The 12,876-nt window shown below is 40.1% G+C and overlaps 1 protein-coding gene across 1 annotated transcript in view; it reads left to right on the top strand.

The window, feature by feature from the left end:
* The window catches only part of IL1RAP (interleukin 1 receptor accessory protein), a 150,994-nt gene that overhangs the window by 134,671 nt on the left and 3,447 nt on the right, over positions 1-12,876 (top strand). The window contains exons 7-9 of the mRNA XM_018576415.1: positions 5,475-5,604; positions 7,883-8,037; positions 10,835-10,984. Of these exons, the coding sequence (XP_018431917.1) occupies positions 5,475-5,604; positions 7,883-8,037; positions 10,835-10,984 (435 nt within the window). The remainder of the gene's footprint in view (positions 1-5,474; positions 5,605-7,882; positions 8,038-10,834; positions 10,985-12,876) is intronic.

Here is a 12,876-nt window from a genome sequence, read left to right as displayed (position 1 = left end):
GATCATTGTCAAATGTGGCCACAAAAAGCCTGTGTAAATGAGGCATAAGGCTGTTATTATAATTCTCTAATGCACAAAAGCATCCAAATGAAATAATGAGAAAAAAGGCAGAAACACCAGCACCAAATTGAATCATGGACTAGATGTGGTTTGAATATCATTGCCTGTAGATGGTAGAAACTCAGATTCCTTAAAATCCAATTTCTGTTGGTGCTAGAGAACAGCACAAAATGTAGAGGTCTTTTGTGCAGAATTTGCGGTGTCATGAACATGACATCTTCTTTACCTCTGCTAACAAATTTGCAAAGTAAAGAGAAGCAAGAACTCATGCAATGAATATATAGCATACACTATCAAGGCAGTAGAACATTTAACAGCATTAAAAACAATTATAGGAAATACAGGGCATCCTTATTGAAGACCTATGTAAACAATACAAATAGTGAAGTGTGTGCATCACACGACAGCCAACTATCTTGATAATGCATGCCGTATGTGTTTGATATTTTGTTGGGATCCTCTTTCCCTTCATTACTTTATGGACTTATTACCAGTGCTAAATAAAGATGAGATAGCAACCAAAAAACTGTGCTACTGACTTTGAACTGTATTCTCGCTTCTATGGGTTTGAAGGAACAAGAGTTTAAACGCCTATTGTCTGTATGTACTTTTCAAAGGACATTTCTAGTTGAAAACAATGTCCAGTTGCTATTGTTTTCCCCAAGTGCTGAATTGAAGACAAGCGCAAGCACTCGCATTGTTCTACCTTAATTTTGCACACTCTTCTAGAAGTTTTTGAGGAATTATCTCCCTCAGCTCCTTCCCTGATTCAATATATGACAAATTGACAAAAGGAGGTTTGTTTTAGTAGAGCTTTTCCTCTTTAAGATCAAGTAAAGTTTGCATGAACAAACATTTTCACAGCTGTGACATAACATACATATATAATATATATTTTGGGGATTAATGTGGAGATGGGAAATTTTTAAACTGCTTTAAATAATTTATCACATGTAAATATTTTTTCTTCATGGGTCCTGTTATATATATGTACCTGGAACAGAGAAACTGTAGTTAGTAGAAGCTGACAGCGGATCACCTGCACCTCAGAACTTTACATTATTTACAAAGATCCTGGACCAAACAAGTGTCAGTCTGTCTAAAACAGTCATCATTCAACTCTCAAGGTGGAAAGAAAAGTTATTTAAAGGGGTTCTAAGGAAGCTAGATTTTCTAGATTCTAGAAGCCAGAAGCTAGATTTTGTGTTAACATTTGGGTTCAGGTCTACCATTGGTTCGAGGCGAACCCTGCATGTTCGTAGTTTCCGAGCCCAGCAAAATGATATGGGTATTCACATAGTAGTAGCTCATCTCAAGACCTCCTGCTTTCCAGCTCCCTTGTCAACTCCCATACTCGCCTCAAGGACTTCTCTGGAGTCTCTCCCATCCTCTGGAACTCTTTACCCCAACCTGTCCATCTATCTCCCACCTTGACTGCCTTTAGGCGATCCCTTAAGACTCATCTCTTCAGGGAAGCCTATCCTACCTCAACCTAACCACCGAACCATCATGTTCTCAAACAATTCATCGCCACACAGCTACCTCCTCATGTATCACTTGCCCCTCCCTTTTAGATTGTAAGCCCTCACGGGCAGGGTCCTCCTTACCATCTTGTCTTGAATTGTCGTGATTGTAATGTCTTCCTTATATTGTAAAGCGCTGCGCAAACTGTTGGTGCTATATAAATCCTATATAATAATAATCATAATGCACTGCCTGGCCTTTGAACTTACTGAAGATCAGCTGGCTTAAATGGATCAATAAGGAGAGTTTTGGATAAGCCCCCTCCTTACTATAAAAAGGTGCGTTCCCAGCAGCCATATTGTAAGCCCTCAGAGGCAGGGCCTTGTCTTGAATTGTATTGTGACTGTAATGTCTTCCTTATATTGTAAAGCACTGAGCAAACTATTGGTGCTATATAAATCCTGTATAGTAATAATCATAATGTACTTTAGCTGTGATGGGAAAAGCATTGCTGTTTAAGTTAATTGAGAGAGATTAGTGTAGGGCTTGTAGTCACTGGCGGGTCTCTACTGATTGCCCTCTAGGTAGCAGAATGCATTGTATCTTTCAGAATTTGGCGGTGGCAGGACAGTAGAGCTTTTAACTTTGGAGGAGGGAAACGCTTTTCCTTTTTATTTTTTTTCCATCCATCATTACATCTTAATGCTGCAGATGTCCTGCAGCTTCTTTATAGTCTATCCCTGTCCATATGCACTACAGTGAAAAAAGACTGCATGTGTTTTCCACAGGGTATATTTCCTAATTGTTGCTGACTGCAGTTTATTTTCACAGGCCTTTTTTTATATAGTGACAACAGTGAAATATGCCTGGGCATTGTTCACCGTCACAGAAGCATGTGACTGGGTGATTTACTAAGAGGAAATTGTGGGAGACAGGGTCAGAGCATTGTCACCCCATAACACAAAGTGCTCAAACAAGGAACCTTATATCAGTATCACTAGCTGATATTGTTATGTAAGCTAGCAATCAAAATAAAATAGACTTTCCAGGTGATATTATCATGGTAAAGCTTCTATAAGATTTGAATATTTGTGTCTACATCTACTTTATCAAAATATGCATGAGTTCTTTAAATTGAAGCTAGGGTACATTTTCTTATGTGTCCTGCCTGTGTGCACAAATCTGTACCCCATGAAATCCTTTTTAAGGACCAATATCTGTCTGACACAACTGAACTGTAAAAACACTGTGCACCCAAAACACCACAACCCTTAACACCAGCTGCACCACAACCCTCTGTATATATCCATATACCCACAAAGTGTTTAGTCTTTTCTTTGTTGAATGCATATAAAATGAATGTATTGATTTTATCAGTAACATCTGGGTGATTGGTAGTACTGATCCTGATCCAGGTCTGATTTTATTTTGATGTGAATGTCAGCTTCTTAGTGTCAAATCTCCTCTTCTTTGCTGAAGGCTCTTACTGACATAACATGTGCAGTAAGATATGGTAGAACCTCATATATGGGGCCACATCCAGCCAGTTGTAAATCCTAGACACCCAGTAGCCCATGGATGTGATAAAAATAAAAAATAAATAGAATAAATCTGTGAATTTATTAACTTAAAAAAAGTTTTGGCAGGTGGAAAAATAGCTGAGCCTGGACTAGCATTTGGCTCTCAGCACTATATAAAAGGTCGGGTTTCTGCCCTTGCTATCTTGTTTCAGAGACTCCTCATGTAGCTCCTCCTGTTTGTTATTATGACTCTATGGAATCTAGATCTGATTTAGACATTCCTCTCTCTACTCACATCTACAAGATGATATTCAAGGTGGTGTTGAGGTTTAGGAATTTTTCTTTTCTAAGGTTTACATTGCCATCTGTGCATTTGTTTGTTCAACCAGGGCAGTGCCATTCCTAAATGAAGAAGAAATTGTAAATCTGTAACTAATGTTTAAAAAAATAAAATAAAGAAGTAATGATGGGTGGGGAAATGGCCCAGTGTTTGGCTTTCAGTACTATCAAAGGTCAGGTTTCTGTCCTTTCTATCTTGTTTCAGAGACTGTTGGTCTCTCCCTTCTGGATTTACATTTTTTGCATAAGAGGTCTCCCTTGCAGTTCCCCTGTGAGTCTGTGCTGCTTTGGTATTTAAGTCAAGGTAAATGTCAGGACTTCCCCCCTGATGTATGGTATATATTAATAAAAAAGTATTTTTGCTTTGTTAAATGTCCCCTATGGGAGTGCCAAGCTTCTCATACCCTGTTACCAATAGTTTTTCCTATTAGCCTTGAAAATGGACAGGCATTAGTATCAAGATTCACTCCCACACAGACTTGAATGGGGTTCGCTGCTATTCTCCAGATTTGTGGATTTCAATTCGACTAACCCCGTGTGAATCATACCTGGAATCAATCCTCTCATCCCTCGTTAGAAGTAACAAGCCTCTTAGATGAATGATTCTGAACTCCAGACAGATATAAAAGACACAAATTAAAGCAGCAATTTTTTTTTTAATGCAGTTAGTTAAAGTGACATTAAAGTAAAAAAAATTTCCCTCTCCCCAATGTTAATGTTAGCACTTACCTTAAATGATGTATCTTAATCCGATCTTCCTCTACTTTCCTGGTGCTTTCATCTGTCCCTCCAGCGGTGCGGCGGCTCTCCGATCCAGCGCTGACTTCTCTGTCCTTGCTGGCACTTCCGATCCCACAGGGTCTGCATGCGGGTGCACGCGTCCATAGACTTACCTTGCGTCTCTGCTCGTCTCCCAGCCGAAAATCCAAACTGCGCATGCGCCCGCCCCAGGATACTCGGCGGCTGCCCGAGCAGTTTCGGATTCTCAGACGGGAGCGCGCGGCGAAAACGGGGTAAGTTTAAACCGCTGTTAAAGCGTTTTGTTTTTTAAAAAAAACGTTTTGCATATATCTACTGTTTGCTAGCAGTAGATATAGGCAAAAGAAAACGGTTTAGAAACTCTTTAGGTACTTGAATTCAACTTGATATCAGCCTCTTACTCTTCCCAATACCACAGCACTCAGACTGGATGTGGAAAGTGCAGCTTTGGGAGTTAGGTGGCTGCATGTGAATTTGCTGACAGAGACCATGCTTATAGAACAAAGGAGCAGAGTAAGCAAAGATATTACTTTATCGGCCTGCTACTGCTCTTTCACTGTCCAGTCAACAGGCTGTGATGCAAAAATTACACTACTTTATTCCAGGACTATGACAGAGAAAATGGTATCATCCTCTCTGCTGTGCTGTCTAGCAGGGCTGTATAAATCTCAGCGCTGCGTGGAAAGAAATACAAATCCTTTGTCAAACAAAACAGCTTCACTATATGTATCTAATCTACATATATTACTTTTTGCCTGAAGCTCAGCTTAAGGGGGAAACATTACATATACAGTATATGAAGTCACCTTTGCTTTACGTATTTCATATAAAACAAAATGCTTCATATTACAATGAGTAAAATAATTATTTGATCCCCTGCAGATTTTACAAGTTTGCCCACTTACAAAGAAATTAAAGGTAATTTTTTATCATAGGTGCAATTTTTATCATAGGTGTATTTTAAATGATAGAGACAGAATGTCAGCCAAAAACCCAGAAAAAAACAAACACATGATACAAATGTTATAAAATGAGTTGCAGTTCAGTGAGTAAAATAAGTATTTGATCCGCTACCAACCAACAATAACTCTGGCTCCTCCCACAGACTGGCTATGTGGTACACAGATTAGTCCTGGCAATTAAAGAAGGTGCTCCTAACGACAGCTCGTGTATAAAAAAAGACACCTGTCCACATCAAATAATTTTTTTCCACACTGTATATTCTTTTATTTTAGTTTTATTGAATACAGTTTCAGTCTCAAAATTCTGTACCCTTTGTGTGTGTGTGTGTGTGTTTTAATTTTTTTTGTAATATGCTGAAATTTTGTTTAGGAGAAGACATGCAGCTTCCCTGTAAAGTGGATTTCTCTTACGTACAAAACTCCAGTAATGAGATTTGGTGGACAATAAATGGGAAGAGAAAAGAAGATATTAATGATCCAAGAATAGATCATACTCGAAGGTAATTTACAGTAATGATTGTATGACTGAATGACACCCAAGTTCTTTTGTTTGGTCTAGCACAGGGTCGCTTGAGTCTTTGAATCTCAACAAAATATGTTTACCAAGGACCCCCCTAGTGGCATTGTACTATAGTTCCCCAAAGGTTGTTCATTCTTTTTTTCATGTGTCTTTAATTAAAAGAGAACTATGGGGTCCAAGCTTTCTTTACTTTTGGATTCCATGGGCTCATGGGCTCATGGGCTGTAGGAGCAAATTTTGCAATTTACTCCTATAATCCAAAATGCACCCTAAACATACAATCGTTACTTTAAGATGGTGGGCGGGGCTAAGCACCGCACTGGGGAGAGATCCCGACAATACTGTCGGGATCCTCCTAACTGCTCGTTCTCACTGTGACTGACGCAGCAGTTCCTTGAGAACTGCTGCATGTCAACGAATACATGGGCATGCGCAGCAGCTCTCTTCCTACCTCCGTCCCCGTCATCTGTGCCAGCAAATGACAGCGCGTGCATGGAAGGCCGTTTCTCCTCAGTGCCTCCGCCCCTCCTTCCTCTCTCTCCGTCTTGAACATGTGCAGCAGTTGTATGGAAACCTGTTCCCCCGTACATCTTAGTTCCCCCTGACCATTCAGCTATTACCATAACCCCGCCCCGTCCCGAAAGCTGCTTAGTATTTACATAGCTTCTCTGCAAGCTCCGGTGTTCCATGAGAAAGAGACTAATGTCTCCTCTCACATTGTGTGCTCTGATCGTTCAGCTTCCCCCTCCCCCACTGTACAGGAAACCTCTGACTTGTCTCCCCGTCACATGTCACCGTTCTCAGTCTTGTGTTGCTGCGATCTGATATTTCCTGTCACATCATCACCATCCTAACAGCTCATCCGCACTGCTCATCCACATCCACACTGCTCATCCATCCGCGCTCCTCATCCCCATCCGCGCTCCTCATCCCCATCCGCACTCCTCATCCCCATCCTCACTGCTCATTCCCATCCGTGATCCCCATCCGTAACAAAGATACTCATGTATAAAATTGTGTTTACCAATGGCATCAGAATCAACATGTCATTTTCTACACAGCACTAAAAATATGAGAGGATCACTAACTGCTTTGCGTGGGGCCCCACCAGCGGGTTTTTTTCCACTCTTATATATAAGGTATACAAACATCAGTCGTCTTGTATAAAAGTGTCTGAAGGAAAAACGGTTCTTGTTATCAATGGCAATCAGTCAAAGGAGAAACATGAAATTGCAAATCTGAGTGCTGTGTTTTGTATTTTTACACAAGCTTTTAACAAGAGTTTAGCAAACAGATTTACTTATAGAACTTGTCAGAAGTACCCCTGCTGCTACTAACTGAAATACGGCAGCTGCAGTCTTTGGATTCATTTTCTTGGTATATGAATGGTCATATATTTCCGGGTTCAGCAAATCCCAGGAGCCAGATTACCATAAATCTATACAAAGGCAGACAGTAACTTCTTTTAACCCTTTCCATTGTTTCTAGTGGGTGCCTGTAGAGTCCAAGATTGTATTGAATGGCTCCTGAATTCTACAATAAAGACCATTTAAATCCTTCTGTCAAAACTGACATTCACAAGGACAAAGTATATACCCAAAGGTGATGAAATCAACTTACGTGCCACACATGTATTGCAGCTCTCTAAAAAAAAAAGCCCACTATTCTAAAAGCAAAATAAGAATGACAGAGAGCACACCAACACAGTGCAGAAGTTAGATTTAATAAAGATACGACTGATCAAATTCACTCACAAGGATAGAGTATATAATAAGTCCAGGAACCCTCCTGCAATGGCCAATGACTGGGGATTAGCACTGAGACACACCAGTGATGCTGGAACTGGTTACAGCATAAAGAATGGCATCTGCTGGCTTATTTTTGTATTATTTTTGTTAGTTTATGCTACGTGAATGGGAACATGTAACAAATATAAAATAGGTGCTATCCCAATTTGGCTGCAAAAGTTGAAATACACTTTAATGCACTTTTAAAAAACATTGTTTTATAGTCTAAGGTGCCTCATCCCTTCTACATTTAACTGAATTTTAGTTTTATTGCAAAACAAGTGGTGGCAGAGTACAGTTTGCTACACTACATATTTCTTTTAGCTACTCTTTAGCGGAACTTACATTCTGTGTGGGGGCGCAGAGACCACTCCAAGTGAACCTAAATAGGCATGAAAGGCAAGAACCTGCTCCTCTGCTTAGGTCATCCTACAGTTGAAAAGTAATTTGATGTTTTCACTTCTTTTTTAGTGTTGAATTGGATGAGCAGAATCCCGGGGCTGAAACCATAACTGAGACCTTACACATCAAAAAAATCATTCCGGATGAGCTCCAACAAAACTATACTTGCTCAGCCAAAAACCTTTTGGGTTCCGTCTCCAGGCAAGCACTGGTCAATGAGAAAGGTGACCCTACTTAGCAGACATTAAACCATGAATTCATATGTTCTGTTACCACAATGCAGAAATGTATACATATTGTGCAGTAAAACATTTATTTTGAGAATGAAGAAAATATGTACAGTGTATCAGAAAGGAAAATCTAAAACTATATTGTATTGCACAGTATAGATTGTTTTTTGTTAAAATAATACAGTTGAAGTGCTCATTTTGTCTAGGGAGCTAAAATAACAAAGATATACTCACCTGAATCTTGGACCTGGCTGGCTGCTAGACCTGTCCCTGCAGCCTCGCTTCCCCTCGACACCGGCAATGGAATGTCCCTCAGCATCTTCATGTTCAGTACAATGTATTCGACATGATGACTCATGATTTCTTTGACCGCCAGAGCGAAAGGGGAACGAGGCTGCAGGGAGCGCTATAACAGTCAGCCGGTCCGAGTTTAAGGTGAGTATATCTTTATTTTAGCTCCCTAGATGCACTTAAAGGAGAACTATGAGGCGAGTGAAAATCACTCAGCGGGCGGACGTGTGACAATGAAACTGTTACATCGGCTCAATAGATTGGTTTTTTAACGCCACTTAGCTTCCAGGCACTTTGTTCTCCAAGCCCTGTTGTGAGCAAGCTCAAAATGAGTGATGCACTAGTTTATAATACACCTGCTCAAGTGAGCGAACTTCTGGATCATCTCCTTGCAGAGAGCAGCAAATGTCAGTCACGTCTCCCTGCAGGGATTCCCCCTCCCCTGTCCGATCCTCCAGCGCTGACTGGAGGAAGGGACAGGGAGGGGGCGGGTACAGCTGGCTCTGCCCCTAGATAGGCAGAGCCCGCTGTCACTCACGCAGCTGGGTGGATCTTGACAGTAATGTTGGGATCCATCCCGGCTGCTGCGGTCTCAGTATACCGCAAGCTATAGCTCGCGATATACTGATCTTTGGGTCATGGGAGGGCTCTAGAATATGTCCTCCCGTGACCATTAAGAGAACTATGGGGAAAAACACTTACCCCGTAGTTCTCTTTTAACCTTTGCAGTATGGGGGTAGCCCCCACTGCCAGGGTTAGATTTTCATATAGCCAGTGGTTCATTTAAGGTGTGCTAGTATTTTCTGATGGGATTGCTTATAAACATAAGTGACATCCCAGATCGTGTTTGACTGAGAGGAATCTCTCCCTTAGCTCACTGCAGGAGAGCTCCATAGAAAGGACCAGTTATGATTGACAACATAGACACTTACTGTATCTTTTCTGTAAACAGCTCAGAAAAGATGCCTGCATATGCATGCCAGAGAGGCTGACACTACACAGGTAAAGCTTAAAGGAGAACTATGGGGTTAAGGCTTTTCCCCATAGTTATCCTTAGGGTAACTAAGGGTAGCATCCTCCCCTCACCCTAAGCTCGGTATACCGTGAGCTATAGCTCGCGGTATACCGAGACGCCGCAGTATACCGCGAGCTACTGCCGCGGTATACTGAGACGCCACAGCTGAAGCGGATCCCAACAATTATGCCAGGATCCGCCCAGCTGCGTGACTGACAGCTGGCTCTGCCTATCTAGAGGCATAGCCAGCTGTACCCGCCCCTCCCCCGTACGTTCGGGCAGCCAGTGCTGCCGGATCAGATCCGGGAGGGGGGAATCCAGCCCCTCCCGTCACGGCAGAGAGCTGTGACAGGATCGAGAGGTGAGCGAACGCCGGTATGTGTTCGCTCACCTCCCGATCTACTGAGCCGACCTGTGACAATCTCATTGTCACAGGTCGGCTAGAATTATGAGGTGCGTGAAAAGCACTCACCTCATAGTTCTCCTTTAATACCACCCACACCCACTTTGTACCGTTTGCTGGTGCTATTTGCATTATTATGAGCTGGGCTGGGTAACTTTAATATCATGGCAGATTTTGTGGATGGCACCATTTAATTCAGATATTATCAATAAATGTAAAAACAGCTTTGAAAACATCATGGTAACAAGGATTTATACACTCAAAATCATTAAAATGCCATAAAAGAATACACGATGATAAAAAGCTCTATTCTATTAAATGTTATGACAATATGATAACAATTGCTATGTGGGTAGAATTAACAATAGGATAGTTAACATACATGAGTACTGCAGTGTAAAGCTCAGTAATTATTCTGCAATAACACTATTTTCTAATCACATATTCCCCAATCTACATGCACAAGTAATATTTATGTTGTGTTATAAAAATTCTTACCTGAGCCATGTGCTACATTGTTACAGGGTGATATAATTCACTGAAGGTGCATATGTAGTCGATATAATGACAAAGATCTGGTCAGTATTGAGTCTGCACTTTCTTGACATATTTTGACCTTCCAACTATTTATGTAATGGTGTCTGTGAACTCTTGACACCCCTTTATTGCAAAGCAAGCTGGTCAATTTCCCATCATAAAGCACAACATCCCGTTTTACTGTTAAGACTGTCTGCTGAATAATTATTGACATCAACAGAGATGACAACTTGCTTCATCAAGTCACTGTTAAATGCATGTGTGGAATATATTGGAATTGCTTTAGACAGCTTGTGTTGTTATGAATTTTGAATTATTCCTGTTTCCCAATAGAAAATATCTCGCTTGACATGTGATTTAAAATTAGGTTTTTTGTAGACATTGTATGTCATTTAAGATCTAGAGTATTGACATGTTGTAAGGCTGTCCTCTGTGTAACAAGTCAATAGAGACAGCTCAGCAGTTAATTTGAATGCATTAGGTGCTTTGGTGCTGACAACTGCATCATAATAATATGGTAATCACTGTTATAATGTTTTTTTCAGTTGGCCCTCCACGATACATCACTGAATTGGCATGTGGACTGGGAGCAACCCTGTTTCTTGTCATATGCTTCATTGTTGTGTATCATGTGTACTGGCTGGAAATGGTGCTCTTTTACAGGGCCCAATTTGGCACAGATGAAACCATTGGAGGTAAGATACTGTTAGTTATTTATATATAGATATCGATATCTATATATATATATATATATATATATATATATACACATGTATACATTTTTTTTGCGTTAAATATGTGCAAAGAGGCAACCGCATTACATATGCAAGTTTTGCTTCTAATTTGTTATGGTGGTTTTCTGGCACTGCTTCTTTTCCCAGTTGAAGTCTTTGGGTTGGGTGCACCACTAAAAACAATGCCTGAGTCTATGGGTCGGGCGAACCACTAAAAACAATGCATTTCTCACGAGGTTGAGATCTCAGCAGTTATTCAGCAGGGAGGCCTAGTGTTTGCTCCCGCTAATCTACAAATCCCTATACATAATACAATAACAGGATAGGTTGCCAGATGTGCAACATCAAATGAAACAGGTCACCATCTGGAAGTCAACTCTTTTCAGCTGCCAGCACCTTCACAGTGACCATGCCAGCACCTTCACAGTGACCAAGGCTGACCAAAACACTTAGGTGCAGATTATTGGACAGCATACATTGCCGTGGGCCCAGGCACAAGTGGACAGGCGTTCAAATATGGGAACATGTAAAGGCTGATTGGGCACATTTATGTGTACTTTAACCCCTTCATGACTGGAGATGTACACTGTACGTCCGCAGCATGAAGTGCCCAAATGACTGACCACGTACACTGTACGTGATCAGCTATTTTAAGCTTTTAAAAACCGATAACCGCTGAGATCAGCGGTTTCCATTCATTAATGGATGCCTCAGTATTGAGGCATCCATTAATAAAGGAATTCCCATGTGTATAATGATACAATGTTTAATTTTGCTACATATTTCTATGCTTCATTGAAATCTGTAGCAAAATGAAACATTGTATCATTGTAATAAAAAACATTGTATCAGACTTCTGATTGTTCTAAGAACATCAGAAGTCTTTAGTGACATCTGAATCTGACATGCTGCAGGATCAGTGTCACTAAGGTTATTATTGGCTGTTCCTAAGTTTTAAGCAGCCTAATAATAACCAAAAATGAAAACAAATTATTCAATTATCAAGCAGTCATAGTGGCTGCTTAATATAATAGACAAAAAAAGTGGGGAAAAAAGCATGAATTCTAAAAAGAAGTATAAAGGAATAAAAATAATTTAACAAAATAAAAATTATACATACAAATCTATTTTATCCTTTAATTATTATACAAATTAACCCCTTACAATGAAGGGTGTTTTTCACCCTAAGGGGTTAATTTTTCTATTTAACCCCCCTCATGACGGCATTGTTCAAAGTAGTATGTTAGCTTTTTGGTTTTAGGCCCAGAAGTACAAAAACATTTCTCAAATCCTAGTGATGTGAGATGTTTCCAAATAAAGGACGAATAAATTAATTTATTTTAATGCATTTTTTTTAGCTGTAGTATTTTCTAAAAAAAACAATAATAATCAAAACTGGGGGGGAAAGTGTTTTCTTTACGTTGTTTCCTCCTTTTTTTTATATTTTATCCATCCTAAGTGAGGCGTTAGGCCCACATATGTGATATATTCATATTGCCCTATCTGTCCCCTAAAAAAACAATATACAGGTGAAACTCGAATAATTAGAATATCTTGCAAAAGTAATTGCAGTAAGTGCTGCAAAAGGGGCCCAAACCAAGTACTGAGTACATATGCATGCTTGTACTTTTCAGAGGTCCGATATTGTTCTATGTACAATCCTTGTTTTATTGATTGCATGTAATAATCTACTTTTTTGAGGTTGTGGATTTGGGGTTCTTGGGTTTTTCATGAGCTGTAAGCCATAATCATCACAATTATGACAAATCACGGCTTGAATTATCTTGCTTTGCATGTAATGAGTCTATCTCATATATTAGTTTCACCTTTTAAGTTGCATTAGTGAAATAAAT

Source organism: Nanorana parkeri, unplaced genomic scaffold (genome assembly GCF_000935625.1).
Source record: "Nanorana parkeri isolate BGI_ZX_2015 unplaced genomic scaffold, ASM93562v1 scaffold66, whole genome shotgun sequence".
NCBI lineage: Eukaryota > Metazoa > Chordata > Amphibia > Anura > Dicroglossidae > Nanorana > Nanorana parkeri.
The sequence above is the reverse complement of the archived record's forward strand: the minus strand, read 5'-3'. Positions and strand labels throughout refer to the sequence as shown.